This window comes from Odontesthes bonariensis, chromosome 5 (genome assembly GCF_027942865.1).
Source record: "Odontesthes bonariensis isolate fOdoBon6 chromosome 5, fOdoBon6.hap1, whole genome shotgun sequence".
In the NCBI taxonomy this organism is placed as follows: Eukaryota; Metazoa; Chordata; class Actinopteri; order Atheriniformes; family Atherinopsidae; genus Odontesthes; species Odontesthes bonariensis.
Genome location: NC_134510.1, coordinates 16,690,567 through 16,718,071, shown reverse-complemented (window position 1 = coordinate 16,718,071; position 27,505 = coordinate 16,690,567). Strand labels below are relative to the sequence as shown.

At 41.0% G+C, this 27,505-nt stretch overlaps 1 protein-coding gene across 2 annotated transcripts in view; it reads left to right on the top strand.

The window, feature by feature from the left end:
• The window catches only part of LOC142379794 (ankyrin repeat and IBR domain-containing protein 1-like), a 36,154-nt gene that overhangs the window by 4,311 nt on the left and 4,338 nt on the right, over nucleotides 1-27,505 (top strand). For both annotated transcript variants that reach the window (XM_075465067.1, XM_075465068.1), the window contains exons 3-19: nucleotides 275-575; nucleotides 2,600-2,782; nucleotides 3,687-3,804; nucleotides 6,905-7,104; nucleotides 9,587-9,675; nucleotides 9,846-9,990; nucleotides 11,286-11,452; nucleotides 12,279-12,367; nucleotides 13,216-13,346; nucleotides 15,687-15,821; nucleotides 16,591-16,677; nucleotides 16,947-17,013; nucleotides 17,607-17,752; nucleotides 19,122-19,300; nucleotides 19,413-19,464; nucleotides 23,969-24,080; nucleotides 26,993-27,036. In XM_075465067.1, coding sequence (XP_075321182.1) covers nucleotides 275-575; nucleotides 2,600-2,782; nucleotides 3,687-3,804; nucleotides 6,905-7,104; nucleotides 9,587-9,675; nucleotides 9,846-9,990; nucleotides 11,286-11,452; nucleotides 12,279-12,367; nucleotides 13,216-13,346; nucleotides 15,687-15,821; nucleotides 16,591-16,677; nucleotides 16,947-17,013; nucleotides 17,607-17,752; nucleotides 19,122-19,300; nucleotides 19,413-19,464; nucleotides 23,969-24,080; nucleotides 26,993-27,036 — 2,245 coding nt within the window. The remainder of the gene's footprint in view (nucleotides 1-274; nucleotides 576-2,599; nucleotides 2,783-3,686; nucleotides 3,805-6,904; nucleotides 7,105-9,586; nucleotides 9,676-9,845; nucleotides 9,991-11,285; nucleotides 11,453-12,278; nucleotides 12,368-13,215; nucleotides 13,347-15,686; nucleotides 15,822-16,590; nucleotides 16,678-16,946; nucleotides 17,014-17,606; nucleotides 17,753-19,121; nucleotides 19,301-19,412; nucleotides 19,465-23,968; nucleotides 24,081-26,992; nucleotides 27,037-27,505) is intronic.

Below are 27,505 nucleotides of genomic sequence, written 5' to 3'. Positions count from 1 at the left end.
TTTAATAATTTAACAGGAAATGCTATTTTTTAATTATACTAACTTATTTGTCAGATTGTAAAAGGGTGTGTGTGATATTTTTATTTCTTACAAATGTGTTATATACATGATAATAAGGAGAAAAAAACCCGACACAGACTAAAATGAGTGAATCCTTGTGAGCTACTATGTTGTCCAACACCAAAGTAAGAATATAGCCAGTGGGATGACTTGATCTCACAAAGCTAAAACATTGAATCTAACTGTTAATCCTGCCATGGCCGTATTCTTTTAGGTCATTTCTTCAAGGCAAAGATGGCAATCCGAACAAGCGTAATGTGCACAATGAGACGTCTCTGCACCTTCTATGCATGGGACCCCAGATCCTGACCTCAGATGGGGCGCTACAACCGCGTCTCTCTCGGCCATACGAAGATCAACACCGTCGAACAGATTGCTTACAGATCGTCCTATCTTGGACTGGAGCAAAGTTGGACCATGGAGAGTATGAGTGTGCTGACATAAACGCCACAGACAACAAGAAAAACACCTGCTTACACTACGCCGCTGCCTCAGGCATGAAGACGTGCGTTGAGGTGAGTTTGCAAAACTCTGTAGACATACTTATGGAATACATTCCTCAAGTAGGACATTTTGAGGCATCGTGATAAAAGGCTTTATTGATGGCAGCTGACAGTGACGGGGATGAATGGAACAGGAAGAAGATGAATGAGTTAATCCCGATGTTACCACAAATGATTAAAAACCTGGCCCCTTCTACCATGTGTACTTCTAGCACTTTCCTGTTGTGTGGCCTTGTGTTGAGTGTCGCTGCGATGCTGGGTAACAAGCAATAATTTACCTGCTCCCATTAATCATATCAAAGACCTCCCTGGCGAGTGTTGGAAAGTTGCTGTGCAACACAGTACATCTTCATTAATCCCTCGATCAGGTTACAGCACATCGAGAAGTTTAAAAAAACATAAAATTGACTACAGCTTCTGCATTTGCTGAGGCCCAAGCTGAGTGTAAAAAACATGGCCTTATCTTTCAACCAAATTACAAGTGCTTCCCTTGATTGGTGCTTCAAGAAAGAAAAACAACCATCCACCGTAATTGTTCAATCCCCTTGATGGACTTGTTACACAGTGTGTGCAACCACATTTGTCTGATGAATTCAACGATGGCTGAACAGTTAATTGTAAATGATCAAATTGTGATGTACTGTATAATTTATTTTAATGATACATAATTATATAATTTTGTTACTGCTGGAAGTTATTTTGTGATCATTCTAATTTCCCCTGAAAGCCATGTGATGGCATATCCACCCATCAGCAGCGAGATTACAGCCACATGCCTAATATTGTGTAGGTCCCCCTCGTGGCCCCATGACAGCTGTGACTGGGGGTGGAGGGCATGTTTGTTGAGGTTGGAATGCAGACAGCACTGTTGTGACAGAGACTGAGAATCCCTACATAGCACTTTAGAAAATGAAGCAAAAGTATGTGGACTAGAAACCGCATGTTTATGTTGGAGATATCTTTTTTTTTTTTTTTAAGGGGTTCAGTCATCTCTTATTTTTCTTCTATTATTTGGCAAATGACTGTGGTGATCCTATGCACGTTTTCCAACAGATAAACATAATTTTCAAGTGACATGTTTGTGTAGGAAGGAAGAATGTGGCCCTACCCTCATTACATATTCCGCTTCATTATCTCGATATGGTTAAAAAATGTGATGCTCTTGAAATGGTCGATGTACTGACATGCAAAAACAACAAAAAAAAAAAAGTCCCCAAAACCTTGTGGTGTAGAGAAGGGCAAATCATTTCCAACTAAAAGATAATGTTATTCTCTGGCGTCACCAAATTGTAGTCCTGCCACTTACCCGGAGTTCCCTTAAGTACAAGGCTTCATTGCTCGGAAACATGGCCAAAGTGGAGAAGACTTAAAAACAACCACTGCTGATCAAGATTCACTATTTAGCTGTCATGATTTTGCTAAAAGTACCAGAAAAGGCAAATAAAGTAAGACTGACTTTCGATAGAGCAGATGGATGAACTAAGGGCCGGATCAGTAATGGACACAGGACACCACTTTAAGTCAGACCCCAGCTGGGTGGAAGATGACGGCTATAATTAAGAATGAGTTTGTTGAAGATGGACTGAAAATCAACTCCCAAACCTGCCGCCCGTTGATAGAAGATGCTGTTCTCAAGCTGTTAAACGGGAAAACAGGCAGCACTCAGGAAAGCCATGATGCTTACGCGGACAGTTGTCCATCACATGCAGCCAAATACTCCACCTCTTGAGTTAGCCAGTAAAGGACCCAAAGATCAGATGAGTGATAATTATGATAATGACCTGGTCCCTTTCTTCACCTGACTTAAATTCTACAGCCATCTTCCTAAATGTGCAGTGAGTGAGGACAGCATTTGTGAATTATTTATGACCGACAGCACTGAACTTAACAAGAAAGTTAATATTGATAAATGAAAATCAGCTAATAAATGTGTGCACTGTTGATTTGTTTTCATCTGTTTTTATGCTTCAATGTGTAAGCCTCAGTACGTGGCTTTTAAAAGCAGCATGAGTACCATTTTTCTTTCACTTGCTCAGTTGCTGGTGCAGAGAGAAGCGGACCTGTTTGCCGAGAACGAAAACCGCGAGACTCCATGTGACTGTGCAGAAAAGCAGCACCACAAGGAGTTGGCCCTACGCCTAGAGTCGCAGATGGTCTTCTCTCTGGCCCCTGAGGCGGAGGGTATAGAAGCAGAGTATGCAGCCCTCGACCGAAGAGAGGTACAGAACAACATACTAAGGCAGTGGGTGTAAAGCCTTTAGTTTGACACCTTTGTGGTGTGACAAACAACTTTGCAAGAACAAAACTTTAGCACAGTTCTCTGTGCACTATTTAAAAAATTTTAGAATTTTTTTTGTTTTTTTTTCTTTCGTTGCTACAGCTGAGCAGGCCAAACCCACACAGGGGGTGTCACTTCCTTGATTTGAAGTGTGAAATTGTTATTTACCTACAATTTATAAAAAAAAAGAAAATGATCTTGAAGTATTGTTTTTCTTGGAGATGAACCTTTCATTTGTAAACCATAAGCTGCACAAGAAATGAACAGAAGGGATATTTTGACATGGTAAGAATTTAAACTATTCCAGTCCCAGAGTTTATGGGCCTGTCGCTCCCACATGGCTCCAGGCACTAATGAGCTTGAAGCCCCTCGATAATTTTGAAGTGGAGTTTAGAGTTTTGCTGAAATGATTTACATTCTTCCCTTGTGCAGGACAAGGAGGAACGGCTCGCCACAAATACAGACAGAAACACAAATGAGTTTTTATAAAACAAGACTCCTGTCAACTCCGGGCTGTTATTAGCTCATTGTCTCGGGCTAATTCGAGCCTCAGCAATCATCTGCATTACCTCTACTACTGTTATTCTCTCACTTTTCCTTCAAATTTTCATTTACTCTCACACAGATCTTCACGCTCCCCCCTTTCCTGTTTCACCCTTTGTCACCCCTTCTGCTCTGACTGTTCTTTTCTCTGAACAACAGGCCCTATTGTTATTTATATATTTTTTTATTCATTCATTTATTTTTTTGTCGTTCCTCCTTGCCTTCCTTCATTCCCTCCCGTTCTTCTCCTCATGTCAGTGACCTTGTTTATTCCTCTCATATCTCTGACCTCTCCTCTCCAGTTGTACGAGGGCCTGCGGCCTCAGGATCTCCGGAGGCTGAAGGACATGCTCATAGTGGAGACGGCGGACATGCTGCAAGCCCCGCTTTTCACTGCAGAAGCGCTGCTGCGTGCACATGGTACTGTTCAACACACTCGCACACGATGAAACAGATAAGGGGCATCTGGTTGTTGTTAAAATGGTTAGCACTGAAGTTGTCCTGGGAGCTTAGTGGGTTAAACAAATTAAGTGTACATTTGTGTGAAAAAGCAAGCACATTCCACTTTGATCCTCTGTAAGAGTGTCCGCAGATGAAGGATAGTTGGTGTTTCTATTTATAACCCTTTTCTGTTTTCATGTATGCAACCAAAATGTTGATAAATGTAGTATTCTGCTATGGAAGATGTAAGAGCATCCTTAGCCTCAGAAGCTAGTATCACTCCCTTTAGCGAAAACAACTTACTGGTATTGTAGATGCTTTTGTGAGTGCCTATAAGTCTCTGGCTGAAAGCTTTAACCTCTTCCTTCGAGCCATTTATTGTGGATTTGCTGCAATGCTCAGGAATATCATCCTGTTCAAAAGTTTACTGCTGGCATCACATTGTGCTTTGGCACTCTTTGATACAACGGAGAATTAGTTGAATCGGTAGCCTCTTTCGTACATGGGGTGCACCTTATCGGCTAAACAGATGTCTTCATTAACACGCCACTGTTCCTTCTCGTAATTCACACATACTAAACAGAGTCGTATCAGCCCCGCTTCGCTGTGTCCTTACGCAAATCAAGCTGGCACCGCAGATGAGGGATGACAGCAGTGTTGGCTAAGGTGGCGAGTTCCACAATGCCAGCTTGATGTGTGTAAGGACGCAGCGATGCAGGGCTGATACGGCTCTGTTACCACCTCCCATGGCGGCTCAGAGGCGTATCAACTTCGACACCCCCCCCCCCCCCCCCCCATTCCACCTCTGTACTTTTACACATGACACAATGCACGGGGCATATGTGTTGGAGGCCAGGAACGTGACTGCAAGCTACCCAGTCACAGGCAGCAAATCAACAACAAACCAAAATGTTTTCACTTCATACTTGACAGTTAATTTGAAGTTCTTCACCCGAAAAGCTGGTTGTGTTTACATCAAACCTGTCTACTGTTACACCAGCCGGGTGAATCTGTCTATGATTTGTCTGTTTACATTTCACAGGGTTGTCTTTGCCTGTATGTTCACAGGGATACACATACCTCACTTTGTTTTTGGACAGAATATATCTTCATCAAATATTTGCATTTCCTTCCTGATTGTTGATGGATGCTTTTTTTCAAGTCGCAGCAAATCCTATTCTGAAAATCTGGTGTTCACATAATTCACTTGCCAGACTCAAAGACATCCACTCCTTGTCTTGTGAAGGCCTCAGAGTGCTTTTTGGCATGATGACTCCACACATTTAAAAAGCAAAAGGAACAGCAGACAATGGATGTCAGAGGTTCAAAGAAACCGCTGTCACTTTCTCACTAGGTTGTTCTCATTTAGACCTAATCTCTTCATCGTGTGATAACATGTCATATCTGATCCTGGCCAAAGCCTTTTTCCACTGATGGATTATGCTGGTCAAGCAAACTCCGCTTCACAGTTCACCTTTGGAGGGAAAATGATGTTAATTCTTTATTTTATTTGTGTTTAGATCAGACATTTATTTCGTAAACATTGTGCAGCATGCTGAAAATGCAAATATCACACACTTGATATACTTGACTTCCGGTTGATAATATTTTTATGTACGACCTGTCCTGAAATGTTGTTGCTCATGTAGACTGACATTGCCAGAGTGACAGAATTGCCATTTATTGCTTATTTCACAACTCTGTGCCCTGTTTCTCTTTTAACTGGAAACAATAGTTTCAGCAGCAGAGTGGCATTGATCAAACTGCATTCACAGCATTACGTTTTCTGCTCCTAAACAAAAGATCGGTAACTTGTTTTCTTCCCAGTCACACGTAATGAATGACACGCTGAATGTGAGTTTCTAAATGAAGTGAAACTGATTTAGAGTATTGCTGCCTCGAGCCACCAGCTCGCTCATATAAGGTGTATGACTGGCTTCAAGTGTTTAAAACACTATTTGATTTGAAGCCTTTGAAAACTTGCACGGTTTATTTGAACCTTGTTTGAAGACAGTATCTGTTTGTTGAGCTGTGTGAGCTAAACAGGACTGGAAGCTCAGAGAGCAGTGCTATATTTAGTCACCTCTGTCATGGGAATGCGAGCTGCTTAAAAAGTTTGAGTATTTCAGGATTTTTGTTCCCAAGAAAAAAGGGATTTGGGGCTCGCCTCTCATTTATTACATGGGAAAACTTTCTCTGTCATTTCCACGTTAGTCTTTTCAGTCTCCTTATCATTTTTCCCGTTGCTTATCTGCTGAACTGCCTGCTCGGCAGTCTATATATGTCCCTCTGACAATTTGCATTTTCTTGCTCATTTTTTAACATTGAGACCAAATGTGAAAACTTTTCATTTCAGACTCCTTTTAATTGCTCAAGGCGTGAAGATAGGGTCGTTTTCATTGATTGGTTTTAATTGAATGGAAATGGGGGGGAATTGTTGCGAGATTAATTTTCTAAACGGGGTCATTTAGAGTCTGAGGCATTTGATTGGCGGTGGAGCATGTCTTGAGGCCGACAATGTCCTAATTGCACGGCTGACCGGGTCATGTTCCGTATTTTAGGATGGGGAAATATTTGGACCGGCAAAATTCACAAATCTTTCAGGATTTATACTGAAAAGCTCTGAAACCTGTCCTTGTGCTCGTGAACAGCTATTCTAAAACAGAAAACCAGGTGGCAGCAGGTCTTTGTTGTTGGCTGTTTGAAAGGCTTAGTGTGTCGAAGGGAATTGTGTGAACTTTGATTCAGCATTTTATTAAAACAGGGAGGGTTGAAAGAAATGTTCCTGTACGACATTTTTAGTAGTTGAAAATGGGTTTTATTTTAACAAGCAGAACTCTTCCACATGTTACCGGTGAGCTTCATCTATGTGTGTTGAAGGCAAAACGATGGGGTATTAAAAATATTCTGAAACATTCAGTTTTGTTTCAGCCACGGGATTCTTGACCAGAGGTGATATTTTTTTTTAGAATCACTATGTGATCGGGCATGGTTTGTCAGCATGTCAAATGACCTAAAGGGTGCTTTAAAAAAAGGTGCTCTTCTTTCTCTTTGATTCTACCTTTCCTTTTTTCATCAGATTGGGACAGAGAGAAGCTCTTAGAGGCCTGGATGAGCAATGCGGAGGAGTGCTGCCAACGCTCAGGGGTACGGATGCCCAACCCACCTCCAAGTGGCTACAATGCGTGGGACACCTTGCCTTCGCCTCGCACGACTCGCTCCTCCGTCACTTCTCCAGACCAGATCAGTCTCATGCCCACAGATGAGGAGGCTTCTCTGGTGAGAAATGTCATACGTTTCCCCATAAGAAAATGTAGAGGTGAGATGGGATCTGTGTGTTGCCCTGATCCATTTGATACAGGGTGTTCATTTTGGTCACAGGTTCAGTACATACTGTTAAAATATCCTCATTCTTTGTTGGATCTGTTGCAGAGGGATGTAAAAGTGCCATGTGTCGAGATGCTACGCAAATCAATGAAGTTATACAATCAATGACTTCTTCATATCACTGCAGCTTTAATCTGGTTTCAGTTACTAGGAAGCAGCTTTAAGAGAGGTGTTTTGTTTTTTTGTTTTTTTTTCTCTGTAAAAATCTATGTTCTAGTACGGAGTCTGCTTTTGGTATCTATAACTTGTTGTTTTTATAAAAGGCGACCTTACTTTGTGCGGTTCTAAAGCTTAAAGTGCACTCCTAGCTGTTATTCATAATTGAAGTTAGTAAACAATAGGTTGCTCTAGTCTCAATACTCTTCAAGTATTCAGTTCATGTTTGAGTTTAAAATACTTTTGTAATTTTTCGTATTGACTGTATGTCAGTACATAATTATCTTAACTGTTCCAACAAGAATTGTGTCCAATGATATGCGGTGTTGTGATTTTTCAAAATAAGTAACAAAATATTTGTGGAAATGTGTGTTGCCTTCAGTTTATTTCAATGCCAAAGAGCACACCAAACCATAACTTTTGGTTATCATTAATCCTCTAATCAGGAAAATTTGTCATACTACTTCAATAAAAGGACCAGAAGTTGCACCGTTTAACTGTGATTATCGGTCGAAACTGTCAAATAAAAAATATACCACAGGTAGCGCCACATTTTCCTGGCTGAGCACAGTTCGAGCGAGCTGTTAGCATAGCAATGTACCGGCTAAAAGTAACTGGCATTGTGCCCATAAACTGCTCACCAGTAGAATTTTCACTCCTCACTTTTCACTTTTCTTCATAATACTTTATTATCTCCTTGAATTATAATGCTAGCAGTCCTTAGTGTACATACCAGAGGACTGATCCCCAAGCTGAAGTTCAGAACTGAAGTGAATATTAATATAATTTCTGACATAGTGTTTTTATGCAAGATTCTTTCTTTTCTTTTTTTTGGACAAATGATTGAGACCATCGGGGGGAAAAAAGAAAAAGCACTCCATTGCAACTGTCTGTCTTTTTATAAAACACAAAGCATTTGATAACCGAGTTATTGATTCTATGGTATTGAACTGGCTAATCTTGTCTGCAAGGGTGCACACACAAGTGTAACTGTTGCTGTGTGCTCAAGGAAAAGGGTTGATGGGCCCAAAACCTTTGACTGGTACGATAAATAATTGAACTGGGCAGTTATTGAAAATAATCTTGGACTTGACTGGTTGTTGGAGGCATATTCATTTCTGTAAATGGTTTGCGAAGTAAACACTTGATGGATGATTGCTGAAGCTGACAGACTTGATTTGTCAATTATCTTCTTACAAATTGTTTTACATTTATCTGACATTAGCTTTTGTCTGAAAAGCCATGACTTGAAACTGTACTCTGCCAATCAACAGAGTGCACTCAAGGGCTCTTTTATAGCTTACAGTTGATTATATCACATTCTGCTCATTCACAAATCAATACTTTGATTGTTGGAGCACACTGCCTTCTCTTTGTCTTCTCTGTGGGTCGGTCTTCTACTCTAACAAGGCCCGTGTTTGTCCCTGTTTGTTTGGGGTTCATGTTTCTGTGGGTGTGAGAAACTACATCTGCTAACTGAAAAGCCATCAGTGAGCCACAGAGTTAGGAGTGGTCATAATTTTGGCATAGTTTTCTTTTCAGAAAACTAGCGCTACTGTTGTGTTTAGTAAACTTGCATATCGTCTCGTTCAAGGCTGAACTTTCCCATCTGTTACGTTCCAATGGACGGGAACGGGAACCCATCACAAGACTTTTTGCGGATGTCAGCATATTTCCAGGCTGTGGAATTTCAGACATAAAAACATTTATCAAGGTGATGTACACCTTGATAAATGCTGATTTAGAAATTATAATAAAGCAATGCATGCAAGCAGTTGTATGCACGGGCCTTTGGAAATGATAACAGCTTATTTAGTGATTAAAGCAGGCTTAAAGCTAAAATGTGTAATATTTCACGTTGTCTATTAACAAATTTGAGTCTTATCATTCACAAGTATTACCTCAACCGTTTCCACATTTCGATACGGAAAGGGCAAAACTGATGACATTCCTTCTACAAATCCCGTAGTTTTAAAATGGCGGAGCGACATGGAGACATTCATTGGGGTGTAACACTGTTATGTACATTCGCATGCTGAATATAAAGAATATAAGAACACTGCACTTTTGTGATGGAGGTAATTAATAACGATTGACGTAATACTTGTGAATGATAAGACTCAAATTTGTTAATAGACAACGTGAAATATTACACATTATAGCTTTAAATAATGGTGGCCTTGTTGATAAATGTCCTGTTCTCCGTTTTATCTTGCAGTGCGGTATCTGCATGTCTTCCATCTCTGTCTTTGAGGAATCTGTTGACATGTCCTGTGGCCATGAGTTCTGCAGAGCATGCTGGGAAGGGTAAGTAATCATTTGGTTTGCCCTGCAGATTCTGATACTAAACTTTAGTGTTACTAACTACACTGTGTTGACCTTTTTTTTGTTTGTTTGTTTGTTTGTTTGTTTGTTTGTTTTGTGTTGTTTTTACCATGTTCTTCATTGCTGCCTGATATATATCTATGCTTGTGTAGGTTTCTAAATCTAAAGATCCAGGAGGGAGAAGCCCACAACATTTTCTGCCCAGCCTACGACTGTTACCAGCAAGTGCCAGTGGAAGTCATAGAAAGTGTGGTGTCAAGGGAGATGGACAGGCGTTACCTCCAGTTTGACATTAAGGTACATTTATGATTACATTAAGTATCCCCAGTAACTAATAGTAACTATTTCAGAACACCAGCTACTAAAAAGATGAAAAGCAGATGGTCACTGAAGTGTGACCCCTCTGCTCAAAATTTTGAAAATACATGATTAACATTACAAAAGTGGTTCAAGTTAATGGGTTTTTATTCACATTGGTTGTGAACTCAAGTTTAACAATAACTGTGGCCCCTTAATTGAAAGTATAAGATGTACATCCTGAAAATAGTTGATCATTTTAGTTTTTTATTTGAGTTGACCTGAAAACAAGAATATTTCTTTAAAGTTGTATCATATCTACCCCCCCTTGTTTTTGGGTCAAGTTTGAGACTGAATTGATCACTAAATAGGGCAGCACTGTTGCATTTGGTTTGCTGATGGTCACCCACTAGAGCTGTCCCAAACGATTATTTTTCAAACGATTAATCTAGAGATTATTTTTTCGATTAGTCGACTAATTTTACGATTAATCTAACGATTGAGGCTCAATTTACGCCCCTTGTTATGCTATCACGGTTGAAATGTTTACTCATACAACACGGACACAACCGGCGGGTGTTTAATAAGTTAAACTTACATGTTGTCTCCTTTGTCTGCAGCGCTCTGCTCTCCTTTCTTCCTTCATGAAATGAAAAAGTATGGCCTGCGCTCGATCCTGACTCTCTCTGTGTGCTTTTCCAGCCTCGATATTAGACGCCTGATGTGATCGTCCATGATTAATATCACCATCATGCAGACCATGAACACGGTGGCCTCCCCGCTCTCCATATTAGCTTCTTTGTGGTGTTTTTTTTTCTCTCCTTACTTTTACCGTTTTGTTTTGTTTTGTTTTGTTGCTGAATGTGGCGCTAAACGCCTAACGTAACACGTCACTGACGCAGACGGCTGCGCGCGGCGCATCAGTCCCGACCTGGCCCCGACTCATGTGAGTTCATCTAGTAGGTCGTTTTGGAACGGGGACTTCAACCAAAAAAAAAATAAATAATTTGCGACGCATCGACGCGAATTATTCATGTCGACGAATTTATGACGTTGAATAAGTCGAATACGTCGACTATTTGACCCAGCTCTATCACCCACGCAGCAAGGTGGAGGATAATTGCAACAGCTCTCTTCACTTAAATATACATTGCAATATTCAAAGGGTTAATTAAACTCATGTGTAAAATTATTATCTACAAAATATCGTTCTAAATTTGCCCAATCACTTCAACGACATATGTAACGTTGAGTTGCTCACTCATTTGAAATATCTTTTCTTCTTTTGGTGACAGGCGTTTGTGGAAAACAATCCAGCGATCCGATGGTGTCCTGAGGCAGGATGTGAGCGAGCAGTGAGACTGAACACCCAGGGCCCCGGGTCCTCCACTTCAGACGCTTTAAGCTTCCCCCAGCTTCGGGCACCTGCTGTAGATTGCGGGAAGGGCCACCTGTTCTGCTGGTTGGTATTTAGTGCTAAATCATATACTGCTCATGAACAAGTAAAACCATGTGCTTCTGACTCTATCTGAAGTGCACTGCCTTTTTTTATGCACCCTCCCGGGTCTGAAACTGCCCTTAGAGCCCTTGGAGTAGTTTATGACTGTTTATGCCCTGCACCACACCGTGGTGTGTTTGTGGCCTTTTCAATATGGCAACAAATTCATGTGTGTGGCTGTACATTTGCAGGGTTGACACAGATATTTGTTTTTATGACGGTGGTTTCCCATTCCACAACTGTAGGGAGAGGCAAAGAGCAGAAGAATTTGCAAAATGATCTTGTGTTACTTTAAGTCAAATCCAACATTCATTAATTTTCTGTGTGCAGGTACTTATGTTAGATCTGTGTGCTAGCTTGGCAGCATGTACAATGCCAGGAGAGCACATATCCACCTTCTGTTCTCTATGTAAATAACCCTGCACATTCCACCTGCAGATCCCTTCCCGTCTTGTTTTATAATCTCCATCCCCCCACAATTAATCCTACCTCATAATAATGATAGTACCTCAGTGCACCTCACTTTGTTTTATGGTTCTTAAAAGTGGCTGGAGGGTTCACTCAGGAGTTTAATTTACACTGACTTTCTTTAGAGAAATAGATCTAACGCAAGTTCATCTTTTATAATTCCCATAGAATGAAGAGGGTGTGTGGTCGAAAGATGGTTACAGGCTGCACAGCAATTGTTTTGAGACCTCTGTTATCGTGTGCTCAACATTTATTGTAATATTGTTTATTCAAGAAACAGAATGGCAGTTTTCCCTGCTTCACATCTCTGTATGTATTCAAGGGAGTGTCGAGGTGAGGCCCATGAGCCCTGTGATTGCGAGACCTGGAAGTTGTGGCTACAGAAGGTCAATGAGATGAAACCTGAGGAATGTGAGTATTTACATTGTTTTGCCCGTTTCAGTTTTTCAGTGTGTTGCATTTGTGACATTATAACAGATTACACAACTATATGCTTTAATTCTATCTGTTCTGCCATCTCTTTTCCTGATCTTTGTACCAGTAGAACTGAAAATTCAATTACCAGATGATTAATTGTTATTACAGAAAGGTTGAGGTTAATAACCATTTTCCTGACTTACTCACATTTTCTGGGGTTTGCAGACAAGTGATTGATTAAAAGCCAAATTCCCTGAAATTCAACCATCGTAGTTACAAACTATTTTGTGCGAGACCAATTAAAATCTGCCATTTTGATGATGAATTATTAATTAAAAAGAACAACCCACTCGCTGAAAGTACACCCTGCTTAGAAGCAGTAATTGGCCTGTAACCAATGCAATAGATGATTTAAAATACCCCAAATTGCTCCTAAGTGCCACCTTGTTGATGCGACAGTTGAAAGATAAAAGCAATTATTTTGTTTTGGAACCATCTCCTCCTTCAATTTCCCAAGATTCTGTTTTATCTTGGCATTTCAAACGACCAACAGGGGTGCTTTGATAATAGCCAATTATTCCTTTTGAGTGTGTGTGTGTGTGTGTGTGTGTGTGTGTGTGTGTGTGTGTGTGTGTGTGTGTGTGTGTGTGTGTGTGTGTGAGTGACTGGGTGCATGCATGTCTTGAGAGTTGTTGACAAAATATATAAGCAATACACATTGGTCAGGGAGGGCAATTTTCCACTCAGTGCAGTGGCTGTATTGATGCTGTGGTAATAGTCATTCTCATTCTCTCATTATGCCTTTATTTGTTGTGTTTACCTGCCCCTTGTTCCTATTCAAGTGGCTGGTGTGAGTGAAGCTTACGAGGATGCAGCCAACTGCTTATGGATGCTCACCAACTCTAAAGCCTGTGCCAATTGCAGGTCTCCAATACAGAAAAATGAGGGTTGCAATCACATGCAGTGTGCAAAGGTGAGAAGAAAGCAGGGAGCTTCCACACACCTGTCCTACCAATGTGGTTAAGCGACTGTTTTACCATGTCGGCTATTTCTGCCCGAATCATGGGAAGAATTCTTATCTCATATTCTTATTGAGGAAACTATTAGTGTGACTGTATGAAAAATGCAGTATTGTTACACATTGGCATCGGACATCTAATCTTAGTACCATCTTCAGTGTAATCAAACATCTCATTAGAACGTAATGCATGTTCATTCAGACACACAGATTTATGAATGTCCGAATCTAATGTCCAGTTTGTCAGATTCTCTCAGCTCACATATATGCTCTAGACTCAAACTATTTTTACTCTGGATATTCCACAAACATTCACCTCACATGACACGCTGTTATGCATTTCTGTGCTATGATCCATGTTTTGAGTTACTATAAAAATGCCTGGGTCAGATCATCTTGTTTAAGTTGTACAGTGCCAGTCGCACACCCATGCATTCGTTTTGAATGTGTATGTGAGTCCAAACTTTTGACTGATATTGCAGTATGCTCCAAAAAGTATGAAGTACCCCTGAAAAAGATCAGACACCATATCTATGACTTAAGACTCTCAGGCGTATTTGGGGGTCTACAGGAGTTTTCACATACACTGCAGATTTGAAATTTTCCAGAGATATCCCAGGGGGGCAGTATGTGATAGTGCAACTTTGCTCCAGTACTCTGGAGCCAGCTTCCATCGTAATATCTGTGCAAGTTTGCAAAGTGAGAGAATGTGTGAATGTATCAGTCTGTAGCGAGTGCTTCAGCCTGCTTTGCTGCTGCATTCCACTCAACACGTTTGTGGATACATGATGTGCCTTTCATAGTACAGAGACAAAGAAGGATAAAAAATAAAAAGCAATTGCTTAAAAACTGAAAATACCAACATGAGCCGTTCAATCTGCGTCACTTCACCCTGACCTGTCCTGCAGAAGGAGCTCCAGGGAAACTATTGCTGCAGAGGACAAAGTTCTCCATGTTTCTAGTCTGAGTGACAGATGCTTAACTGCTCCTCAATTCACAACTCAACTCACTGACAGACATCCAACTGCCCTCTGCGCCGATGGTCTGGAGACGACTCAAAGTAGCGGCCTTGCATGGCAGAGTTTCTGAAAAGAAACAATTGTTATGCTTCCAAAACAAGAAGTAGAAGGGCAAGCGAGCCAAGGACCATCGACCAGGATGGACTGAGGATGGCGGTGCAGTCATGCAGCCAGGACCTTTTTGTTTTTTCTTGTCTGTGACAGATTTGTTGCTGTCTCCACTGGTTAAAGAGGCTGACTGGTGATTGAGATTAGTGTCAGAGGAATGGAGCAGCTTTCACAAGCTGCGAGGCCATGGAAGGCTGAGCCTCTTGACCTGTTATTACCTGGTAAGAAATAGCTTTACCCCTGTTGCTTGGAAACATGGATTCAATGTTGCCAAGGAATCATTGTCTTTTTTTTTTCTTTTTTCCTCTGGTCTGATGTCAGACATTTTTCTCTTAAGTCTTTCCATCTCACATGCAGATTTTTGTGTCTCTCCTTTTATTTACCACCAACTCAGCCTCCACAATTCTTTGAAATTGCATTTTTTTTTTTCTCAAATGTCATGTAAGCATAGTGTTTACAGGACAACATGGTGCTCATGCTAACTGGCTTTGGGAGCTAAATCACTCGGACTCAAATTCGCCGATGACTTGCTGATCCTAATTGCAGTGAGCGCAGGCTACAAGGACGCACCGCAAGAGCCAAACAGCTGCCTTTCTGAAACCTGAGCTGTTTTCACACCGGGCATTTTAGGAGAAAAGTGTGGACAATTTGAACTGGACTTTTTGCACAGTTTCTGTTCACAGAAAGACGTCCCAGCGGGAGGCTTTCTGCTGGAGATGCAGAGATCTCCTGGCTGGAAGTACACGGTGGTCTCCCCGGGGACTCACTCACTACTTGGGGCATGGTGGAAAATCTCTGCCCGACATCCATTCTCACTCGAGAACATTTCAGGACTGCAGTGTGTGTATGGAAAGCGCTTTATTGGCGACTACAGGAGAGAGTTAACTTGGAAACGGTCATTTGTTAAAAAACAAATAGATAAGATTCTAAGTAAATAGGTTACTTTTGTGGGTTTAGGGACTTTTTAATTTATCAACACCCTTGATTCTAATTAGGACAATAATTCTGCTTATGATGTTCGGCACTACATCATTTGAGCTGTGTTTCAATATGTTGATTGTCTCTGTATTGCTGCACAAGCATCAGTAATTGGCTGTCCAGTTTTCAGCGTGGCAGCTGACCAGAGCAGACTGGAAGCAGAACAAATGTTTCTTTTCTCCATCTGTAGTGTAAGTATGACTTCTGCTGGATCTGTCTCGAGGAGTGGAAGAAGCACAGCTCAACAACGGGGGGCTATTATCGCTGCACTCGTTATGAAGTAATCCAACAGGTGGAGGAACAGTCGAAGGACATGACAGAGGAGGTACACACTGTTGCATTCAAATTGGACACCATTTTATTTTCTTGTTTCTTTTATGCTTTTTTAACTGAGTCACCTCCACCTAAACTATAATTTTGCAGCGATTCGCTACCATAGGGACTAGAGAGATGATATTACTTACAGCCGTTTATCAGATTTTGTTCTGGGTCCCCTTGATTTACACCAGGGAGTGTAACTTTTCATACATATTTTTTGATATTCTCCAAGCCCAAAAGACCCCCCTCCGTAAACAGACTAAAGAAATGGTAAATTTTCCATAACACAACCCCCCCCCCCTTTTTTCTTTACAAATGATAAATACAAATTGCCCCAGCATCCAATCATTTCTGTCAGCAGAAGCAGATGTCTCCTTGTTCACTGTTTGCTCATCCTTAAACCTGTCATTTCTGGAAGCAACAACAAGGTAGTGAACCGAATCAGAAACGTGTGCAATTCATTGCAAGGCAGTCAGAGGAAATTTTCCAGGTGGAAGCGGATATTGATCCAGTCACATGCATAGAGGAGCGCCTGCGCTGTGTGCTTATACACTCCAAAAAAAACAAAACCTTTGCAAAAACACACCCACACGGAATCGATTCCAACTCCAACAGGTTCATTCTTAGCTTTCTCTTGCATCCATCCCAATCACAAGTTCTCATGCAACACTACTCGACTTTGACTGCTTACAACTGGAGTATTTACACTTCTCTGAGGGGGAACAACGTGTTCAGGAGTTTGCTAACTGTGATCGCATCTTGTCACGATTTTGCAGGCAGAGAAGAACCACAAGAGTTTTCAGGAACTTGACCGTTTTATGCACTACTACACTCGCTTCAAGAACCACGAGCACAGCTATCAGGTAAATGGGGCTGATGCCTGCTTTGCATATTTTACAGGCAAGCATACAGGGACATTGGGCAGAGGTAGCTTGTCTCAGGAGGGACATCCCTCACATCTGTCAATTTTTACAGTGTTAAAAATATGGTTTATCTAGTCTACAATAATAAAGTTTGCTGCTCCAATTGTTGTTAATGAATTGAAATTTGTTGTTCAGGAAACTGTTTGCTTGGGTAGAATTTCCACAATGCTGTTACTTCATCACAAAGCGTTCTTTCTTCCTCACAATAGCTTGAGCAGCGCCTATTAAAAACTGCCAAAGAGAAGATGGAGCAACTCAGTCGAGCCCTGAGCGGAAGTGAGTGTGCAGTCTACCGTAGCAGTGTCAATCTTTACTGAAAAATGGAGCTGCAACTTAATCTAGTCCTCTGACATTGAGTTTTGGGAGGCTGGCACCTGGAAGAAATCCCAATAGAATTTGTGTGTTTTGCTGTAGTGGCCGTAGTTTTAGCATCTAGCAGGTTAAGTAGCTGTAAGTAACAAGACGATTGTTTGTGAGTAATCGTGTAGACATACTTAACCATTATCTGCAAAGGCAATTTCATTTTGTTTAACAATGACAACTTTTGTTCTGACAGCAGTTAAAATTCAAAACCTTTATTAAAGGTTATTCTCCTTGGTCACTTTGTGTTTTTATTTTGGTTAATCAGAAATAGAAATGTCTAGTTAAAAAAAAAAAAAAAAAAAAAAAAAAAAATTCAAGATATTTTCTATGTTTTCACAGTTCTTTATTTCACTAATCTACACATCACAGATGCCAGTCAGCAGCCCAGTTGTATAATATCAAATATTTGTTGGACTTTTTGTCGTGAAGTGAAGTCATTGCGATTAGATTATGGGACGTGTTAATTTTTTTTATGTCACTGGACTCTCTTTCTTTGTCTCTTTCAGGGGAAGGAGGCCCACCTGACACGACATTCATTGAAGATGCAGTCCTAGAACTGCTTAAGACTCGCCGCATCCTCAAGTGCTCTTATCCTTATGGGTTCTTTCTGGAGCCCAAAAGCACAAAGAAAGAGATCTACGAGCTTATGCAGGTTTCAAGGCTACTTACTGTGAAGAAAGACAAATGTTCTTATGTGGGCCATTAGAGATGGGGAGGCAAAAGCTTTCTTCTTCATGATCTTCACCATCTGCCTCAGTCATACCCACACATTATGTTTTATAATTCATGATTGCCAGTATAGATACAGAATGTAGAGTATAATTAAATTTCTCACATACTGTAAAATAAGTGGGTGATGCTTCCATAGGGTTAACAGTATCTTAAAGGTTTGTATGTAAAAAAAGTTGATTTACATAACAGCTGACCTAAATGTCGTTTATTCCTAGGGCAACTTTTAATGTCTTTGAACGCAGTATTATGGGAACATAATAGTAAATGAAGCAAACTTAATGACCTTCTCCAATTAAAATAGTTTTCCTCAGTTTATGTCCCATGACATGTCAGATCTCGACTATATTGACTTGGATCTGTGCAGAGTTTGTCACAAGGGAGGTGTTTCTGTATTGCTCCTTTGAAGAGGAAGAATTCTGTGCAGGTCTGAGATTCAAATGAGCTAGATGTGGTACTTTGATAGCCAATCACTTTTCAGTGCTGGTAAATGAAACCCCCGAAAGCTCCAGCACAGAATGAGCACGGAGAAAGAGATTTTGTATTAACATAATAGTGAAAGTATCGGCCAACGCCAGTTAAAGCGTGCTTTTTCTATACCGCTGAATCCGTCGGTTGGGTCGCGGGGGGGCTGGAGCCTATCCCAGCAGTCAATGGGCGAGAGGCAGGGTACACCCTGGACAGGCCGCCAGTCCATCACAGGGTCACACAAGACAAACAACCATACACGCTCACTCCTAAGGACAATTTAGAGACACCAATTAACTTAACATGCATGTTTTTGGACAGTGGGAGGAAGCCGGAGTACCCGGAGAGAACCCACGCATACATGGGGAGAACATGCAAACTCCACACAGAAAGGCCCCAGCCGGGAGTTGAACCTGGAACCTACTTGCTGTGAGGCGACAGTGCTAACCACCACACCACCGTGCAGCCCGCGTGCTTTTTCCATCAAGACGAAAGCTAAAAACTTACAGATGATGCTGAATGCACTTAACATTATAAGACATCTACTAGTTGCTGCTTTCGTGCCCAACAGAGTCAAACTTGTAAGGTGAATTCTTGGCTTCCAAAAACCGATTATGCTCTATATCAGGACAGAAGACCTGCACTGGGTGCCATCTTAATGCATACTGCCCCTTTACAGTGTTTAAAAAAAAAAAGAAGAAAAAAACTTTTTGGAGCCAAACCCTGTTAAATAAAACATTAGTCGTATATAAATATTATTTTTATTTACTTTAAAATGTGTCTCAAGAAATCTTTTCGCCCGTTGTCTGTTTATCTGCCCCCAGACGGACTTGGAGATGGTCACTGAGGACTTAGCGCAAAAGGTTAACAGGCCCTACCTGCGGACGCCGCGCCACAAAATCATCCGTGCGGCGTGTCTGGTACAACAGAAGAGACAGGAGTTCCTGGCCTCAGTAGCAAGGGGAGTGGCCCCAAACGACTCTCCCGAAGCCCCCAGTCGCAGGTGAAGTAAAGAAAGGCAGCTCTATAAAAATGTTTCATGGAAAAAGTCCCAAAACAATGTCGACTCTCAATCGGGCTCATATTAACAGTTCTCTCTCGTCTCTTTTTGACAGTTTTGCTGGTGGAACGTGGGACTGGGAATATTTAGGTTTTGCATCACCTGAGGTAACTGCTTATTTTATGGTTGAAATGTTTACTATAATGTGTCAATTAAGCTGCTGTGTCAATGAATGGGATTATAAGTTTGATGACCGTTGTTATGATTTGTCAGTGTATGGTTAAAATTGAACTGAACTACCAATTCAGTTCCACGCTATCACAAAATCTACATGTCTTTTGACAGTGTATGCAAAAGGCTTTTTAGATTTAAGTATTTAAAGGGGACACATCCAGCTCTATGTTGTTATTTTGGGACTGCACTAGAGTAGCTTTGCATATTTTACAGTTAAATAATGCACTTCTCAGATCATCCACTTTCTGAAACAAGTTACCTTCTGAGGCATCAGCCAGCCAGTGCTTGTGACCTGGACAGCTTGTTCTTCTGAGGCGTGCTGTACCTGTAACGGATGACCTTTGCACAAAAAGCTATGACGAGCTGACATTAGCTCGTTGTGAGTTTTCCGAGTGGTGTGAATCCAGAGCTTTTTATTCCCAGATTTACTTTTGCAAACCTTAAATAAATGAAAAAACAATGAATATAATTGCTGAGTTATACGTGAGCAGGCCAGAGGAGCTGGCTTCGCGATAGTCAGTAATAGTCATAATTCCTTTAACTCAGAAGAGCCGAACCAACAGATCAGGCCTTGCAGAAGATGGAGTTACATTGCCCAGGCAGCTCTCATCAGTAATCACACCCATGCATCAAACTGAAAGTGGTGACTTAGCGTGCTTGAGTCAGGTGAGTCAGATCTGTAGAAGCATTTATCTGTTAATAGGGGGTGCTTGATCTGATGCAGCACTGCCAGCACCGCTCTGTTAATATCACATCTAATCATGTTTAATTCATCTCTAAAACTTAACATATTAAGATTAACATATGATTGAAGTATTGAGCTCTTTATCCTTTGATAAAGTTTATATTAACATCTTAATCTTGTTAACATTTCTTTTTTTTAATTCGGCGACAAACCATAATGATCCGGAGATCACTGTCATTCAGCACACCAAATAACAGTGGTTCACTGTTCCCCTGTTCGCCCTCTGCAATGATTCGGAGCACAGTACTCGGACAAATACGAGGTACGTTGCTCTGGATCATTGCACATGACAAACAGGTATTTGTATCTACCGCTTAGTCATTAAACTGTCTACCAAGTAATGGTCTGATTATCAGCATGGCGTCTTTTTCATTCACAGCTTGATGAATGCTCTCAAATCGAGCATGAATCAATACACTGCAATTTTCACACCAAGTGTAGATTATTGCGTTGTTTCTATAGACAGTGGCAGCTTTTAAACATACAGGAAAACAAATTCACTCATACTTAAAAGCTCCATCACTCTCCTGGCTTCATCTACATTCAGTCTGTAGTGTCAAATCCACGAGATAAACATTTAAATCTTACATCAAACATGAGCCTCTTTTGTTGTGGTGCACATATTTTAACAGTATAAAGACAGCACTATCAGTAGACCTTTTTCATGGCAGACATTTTGACTTGAAAACACAGGCTGAATTAATGATGCCAGAGTTCCATTGAGTGTCCCAGGACACAGGGTCAGTGACGCAGCATGCATAACAGCAGGGTCTCTCTTATGTGAACCGCAGCCATCACTAATAATGTATCACTTTTCCTGCTGGGAATATTTACAGTTCACGGGAAAATAAGAGACTAGAATGCTCCCATCTGCCTCCTTGAAATCCAAGTTTTGAATCCCCTTTTCGTCAGTGTGCTCAGTATCATGTGTAAACGGCTACTGTACATCTGGAGAAACGATCTTACCCAAAACTGACCCAGAGCATTGATTATGCTACTTTTTCATGTACACTCGGTTGTATTTTTGTATTCCTGTTGATGCCCAGTTGAGCTGGAGCCCAATTCTACCTGCGTCCACTGCGGAGGGATTTGAGATTTGGGAGAGAAAACCCTAAATCAAACATTGCCCTCAGCTTGTATGAGGGGGCACAGGCAGCTATCCTTCTCTCATGCTGCCTCACTAAAGGCCCTTATTCATCAAACTGACTATCAGCCTCTGGAACATCTGTCTCTCTCATCTTTTCACGGTGTAATACACCATTTACATCCTGTCAGCGATTTCTCAAAGAATTCAGCATTTTGGATCACCATCGGGTCATTCAGTGAGAGAGATCATTCTGATTGGCTGTTGAGCGTATCTGGACAATGGCTGATTTTAAGCACTTTGTGCACGCTGCCACAACACTACTCCAGCAACACAGTTCTCACTAGGCAGTGGTATGATAATATGTAAATAGTGCTTTATTTATGGTTTTTACTCAAGTGGTCTTCAGGTTTCCCTTATTGAATTGAGTAAACACCTTAAAGAGACAGAAATAACTATGTGTGTCTGAGTGCCATAAGAGTCAGTTCTAAGCAGCACAGAGGATGTTGACAGAGTGACGGAGAGAAGTCAATATTAGTTGACTTTAATTTACTATGGTCAACATTAGGTTTGGGAAATGGCTACCAAACTGGTATGTAGCTAATGTAAACAATGAAGGATGGGGATAGATGAGCCGTTTTCTTTTAAAATAGAATTTTGACATCTGTGCTTTTTTTTGCACAAGAAATGAAGTGACACAATTACATCGAACCAAACTAATGCCTTTGTCTCTAGCTGCATCTTTTCTGCCACACCTGATTTCTGCCAAATGAAGCACTTTCACATAATACAAGGCACAAGAAAAGATTTAATTAAGAGTGGTGCACACTACAAAGAGGTGGCTTCTTCAAAAGAATGAATTATCAATGGAAATTCAGCTGAGACGGTCATCTCACCTCCACCCTTTGTTCTCCTTTAGATTTAAATGACAAACAAGCCCACAATGTTCTTTGTGTTCAAGAGATTATTTTGAGCTCGCGTATCAAGTAAAGCACGGTAAATATTATCATCGGATGCTTGTTTTTCTCCTGATTAAGAGCTACCGTCTCTCAGCTGCAGGAGTTATTTGGAACTCCATAGTACTAATCAAAGCGGGCTGTGGCTCCCTCACAGGCACAGCTACAGATGGTCTGCTCCATGCTTCTTATCGCGTCTGCAGATCACTTCATAGTGGGCTATTTTTAGTGTGCTGGAAACATGAAAGACAGAGTTTGGATGACAGGCTTTTGATTATATATGAATGTGCTAATGAGAGGGAAGATTGAATGAAAAATGCACTTGATCAAGGCTTTAGGTTTTAATAACCTGATATGAAAACTCGGTACGTGTGACCCTTTCATGAGAACTCTCTTTTTGTAATCAGTAGGACATGGCAGTGGCATTTCAGTATTCTTTCACATAGCACCTCAGTGAAGCAGAAACATGAAACTATGACTCCAAACTAACGGTGATGGATTACCACTTTGTTTTCAGCTTCAATCATTTTACCTCTGAGTCTGTAGTATAAACACGTATGCTCAATATTCTGTTGGGCCGTTACAGAACAGTATTTTCCCCCTCATTGGTTCACGATTTGTACATCCTCTGACCTCTCATCTTGGCTTAATGTTTTGGCCGCTGTTAACATCGCAGAGACCTCTCATCTTTACACCCGTCACCTTTTTCCAGCATCGGACACGCTGACTCTCTGAACCGACTGTTCATTTGCTCCCATCATCACGCAGATTTTTGAGAAGAGCCATCAGCTGAGATAATGGTTTTTGTTTCAACATCATTATGGATCCATAGATATTCCCACATTTAGAAACATGCGTTTCCAAACACAGCTTTACTTTATTCTGCAGCATTTAAACTCCACTAAGTATCAACGTCCCAGAAACATCACAGATGGGGTGAAATAGACAGCAAAACCATGTTCTCACTATCTGTAATATAAAAAAAAGAGATGGCTAACCAAATGTAGGGTGCAATATATTTCTTACCCCATATAACTGAAGCTGGACTGAATATGGGGCAGCTCAGGGACAGAACAGGCTCCCCACTAATGGTAAGGTCGGTTGTTCAATCAGGGCAGGACATGTCATGGAAATTCTGCTTCTATTTGTGTGTCAGTGTGTGAATGAGAAATGTTTATGGTGCTTGTAATGCTAGAGGTAAAACTTGCTGCAAAAATGCACTATTTATTCAGCTGTAAATATTTTGCCCACCAAGATAACTCACTACTTTTGTATCGCCCTAAAACTATCTCAGTCCTCATGGTCGTCTCTGGGGGGGCTTGTGTTCAGCATGAAGTCAGTCTATACTGAAGCCCAGTGGTCTCTGGGGGCGTAGCTTTGCCGGAACATCGGACTGACATGAATTGAGTTCAAATGCTTCCCTATATGAATCAAAGTTGGCAGTTTATAAATTCTCCGAATGAATATTTCTAACAAAATTCCTGTGTTGGATTCTTTTTTTCTGCTCAGGAAGCAAATTGGGATGCAATAAGTCGAAAGGTTTAGGTTTATAATTAGAGCATTTATTAATATTGAGAAATAGAAACGTTTGAAACTTTGCCTTTTTTTTTCTCTTCCTTTAGTTTAATGGTAGTTTCTGCCCTTGTTTTAAGGAGTATGCAGAGTTCCAGTACAGACGGAGACATCGGCAGCGGAGGCGAGGCGACATGTCCAGTATCCGTAGCAACACACCTGACCCTGAAGACCTCAGTGACAGCACTTTAGGTACTGAAGTAGTTCATCTCACCTGCAGACCCTCATCTGTTGGCTTATTAGTTTATTTTGTGTTGCATGTTGAAAACTTTTTTCAGGTTTTTTTATAAACCTAGAAAGAAGAAGGGAGTTTGAGGATTTAGAAACAAGGCACATCATTTCTAAAACTGAACAAGTTAATGTAGATAAAGTCTGATTTCCTTGAGTTGAATCCCTTCCATCAAAGATGAGTTATTCCCCAGTTATGAATATGACTGTGCCTCAGGTTTCCAGCAGAACAGTGCTTACTCCTAACTGTGTTATAGTGAAAAACATTACATCAGAACTAAGAGCAACATGTTTATTTTTTAAGTGTCATGTAAATATGCTTACAGTGTTACGGTGTTAGAAATCTACACCATCAGAGAATCAGCACACCAAACTTTGTTCACCGAGAGAAAGGAAAGCAACCTCATCACTGATACATAGTTTACTGAACAAAGACCACATGACTTAAGTCAGCAAGGGTCCTTTAAAAAGAAGGCTGTCTGGAAGTGATCTCAGAGGATGAAAAGCTCAAAGCAACCTCTCGGGAGAAACAAGGTATAATGCTTTGTGGGTTAAGACACCCAAGCATTTCACTGTGGATGACACGACCAAGTCCCCATAAATCCAGTAACAACAGGGTGTCTCGAAGGAAATCAACAGCGAAGAAAATGAAAACACATCGTTTCAACCTCACAGTGAAACACGGTTGTGGGACTATTTATTGGTTAGGTTTTCTTGCTACTCGGAAGTTGCACTGAATTGACTCGACTTCCACCAAAACCTGCATTTTTATGGACAAGGGATTTATGCTGCAGCAGGACGATGAGCCCAACCAAACACAAATCAAAGCCGTTCTAGAACCTCTTGAAGGCCAACAATTCCGAACTTAAGCTGACCTAAACCTCTTTGAATTTTTTTACAAAGGCAACTGAAGACTGTGAAAGCCAAGCGTCGAAGATCCAAGAAAGTCTTGGACCATCGTCAGATCATGCTGGGATAACGTGTTTCCTTCCTGAGTTCAAGCAGTTCAGAGATTCTGCTTTCCTCTAAAATAGCTTAGGCCTGTGTTATCATTTGCAGCGACTGTTGTATCAAATAAAAATAAAAATAAAAATTAATGTCAGAAGAATCTTCACTATTATACAATACTACAATATTCACTCCTCTGAAATAAGTCCCATGATCACCAAAATCATCAATCAGTCCCTCCGGTCCGGCCATGTTCTCACGTCCCTGAAAACTGCTGTCATCAAGCCACTACTCAAAGAGCCCAGCCTGGACCCAGAAACACTTCACACTGTACATGCTCCCCCTTGGTCATGTCATCAGCCGGGATGGAATATCTTTCCACTGCTACGCTGATGACACCCAACTCTACATTAAAACAAACCCAACCCCCTCTCCAGCCCTATCCACGGTTTCCTCCTGCCCGGAGGAGATCATGGCATGGATGACGGCAAACTTCCTGCAACTAAACAGCTCAAAAACAGAAGCCATTCTTGTTGGCACTCCACACCAGATCCGGTCATCCACTATCACCAGCATCACCTTCTCTGGCCACGACATCCACCTTTCCCCCTCAGTCACTAATCTCGGTGTTAGGATGGACCCTCACCTGACCTTTGAGGCTCACATCAAACAACTTTGCAAAACCTCCTTCTTCCACCTCAGAAACATTGCGAAAAACGTGATTCCGAAAAATTTGTCCACGCCTTTGTCTCCTCCAGGCTGGACTACTGCAACGCACTCCTCATCGGGATCCCCAGCAAGAACCTCCAGCAGCTGCAGTATATTCAGAACTGTGCTGCCAGGATCCTGATGGGGGGGCGGAAGTACCACCACATCACACCCATCCTCAAATCCCTCCATTGGCTTCCTGTCCAGTACAGGATCGAATTCAAGATTTCCCTTCTTTCCCACCAGTGCCTCCATGGCACTGACCCCCCCCCCTACATCTAAGAACTCATCGCCCCCCATTCCTCCTCACGTCATCTCCGCTCTGGACAGGCCAATCTCCTCCAGCTCCAGAGGACAAGGCTCAGGTCTATGGGCGACCGGGCCTTCAGCTCAGCTGCACCCAGTCTGTGGAATGCTCTCCCTGACCATCTAAGGGCACCACAGACTGTGGATTCTTTTAAAAAAGGCCTGAAAACTCACCTTTTTAGAAAAGCCTTTAGTTTGCCTGAATTATATTAATATTATTTTACTGTTTACAGGAGCTTATTTTTTTTTTTTTTTGTTGCTAGTTTTAAAATGTAGCACTCTGAGGTCATTAAATTGATGTAAAGTGCTTTATAAATAAAATGTATTATTATTTTAGTAGTAGTAGTAGTCCATATACTTAAACCCACTTGAAGGCATTTTGCAGGCACTGTATTTTTCCAAGTATCATCTATTAATGTGAGTCCAGTTTTAGTCTCTTTTTTTACCCGGTAGCTGAGCTTCCTTCACACTGACTGTAGGGTTTGCGGGTCATATGTCATGTCGCAGAAAGAATTTATGACTAATTGGATGCTCTCTGATCATATCCAGGGATGAAGAGTCAAATCTGCCAAAAAGCTTAAAAAAGATCTTAAACCATCTGCTAAAGTTTTATTAAAGCCAATAGTTCTAATGCATCAGTTTAGTCTCGTTTAGACGTGTAAAGTGAAGGATTTGCAGTCTGAAAAGCCAAAAGGTTCTGCTGGGCCAAAAAAGATTTCACTTTGAGATATTAAATTAGTGACTTTCCTGGTTAAATCTTGAAGGTTTATATTATGTTACTTTGTCATTTTGCCATGTGCACTGAACTGAAGATATTAGTAATGTTTTATATTACTATTCAGTTGTAACTGTAAAGATTCAATTTGGTGGCTTTAAGTTTCACTCTGGTGTTTTGCACTTTTTTCTCACACTAGACACACTGGATATCGGAGATGGACACAGACATGGTCCACTGATGGTGAGTGCACCGTAACTTGTTCAGCTTACAAAACCTTTCAGTTCAATTTATCCACTTTTGGACGGGGCGGCGTGTTCCTTCATTACAATCATTACTTTAGGAAATGATGTTATTTCTACAGAAATAGACCAGTTAGTCTGGTTTGGGTTACATTTTCCAAAGATCATAAATCAAATCAAATCAAATTTATTTGTATAGCACATTTCATGTGAAAACAAATCAAAGTGCTTTACATAAAATAAAAGCAATGCAGCAGGGAGTGTAAGAAGCATTAAAAATACATAAAAGAATATAAAGAGAAACAAATAAAATCATTTAAATGAATTTAAAAACAGGCAACAGTCTAGATAAGTTAAAAGATATTTCATGCATAGACACACGAGAAAAGAAATGTTTTTAACCTGGATTTAAAAATGTCTCCATTTGGTGAAAGTTTAATCTCCACTGGCAGTTTGTTCCACTTGTTTGC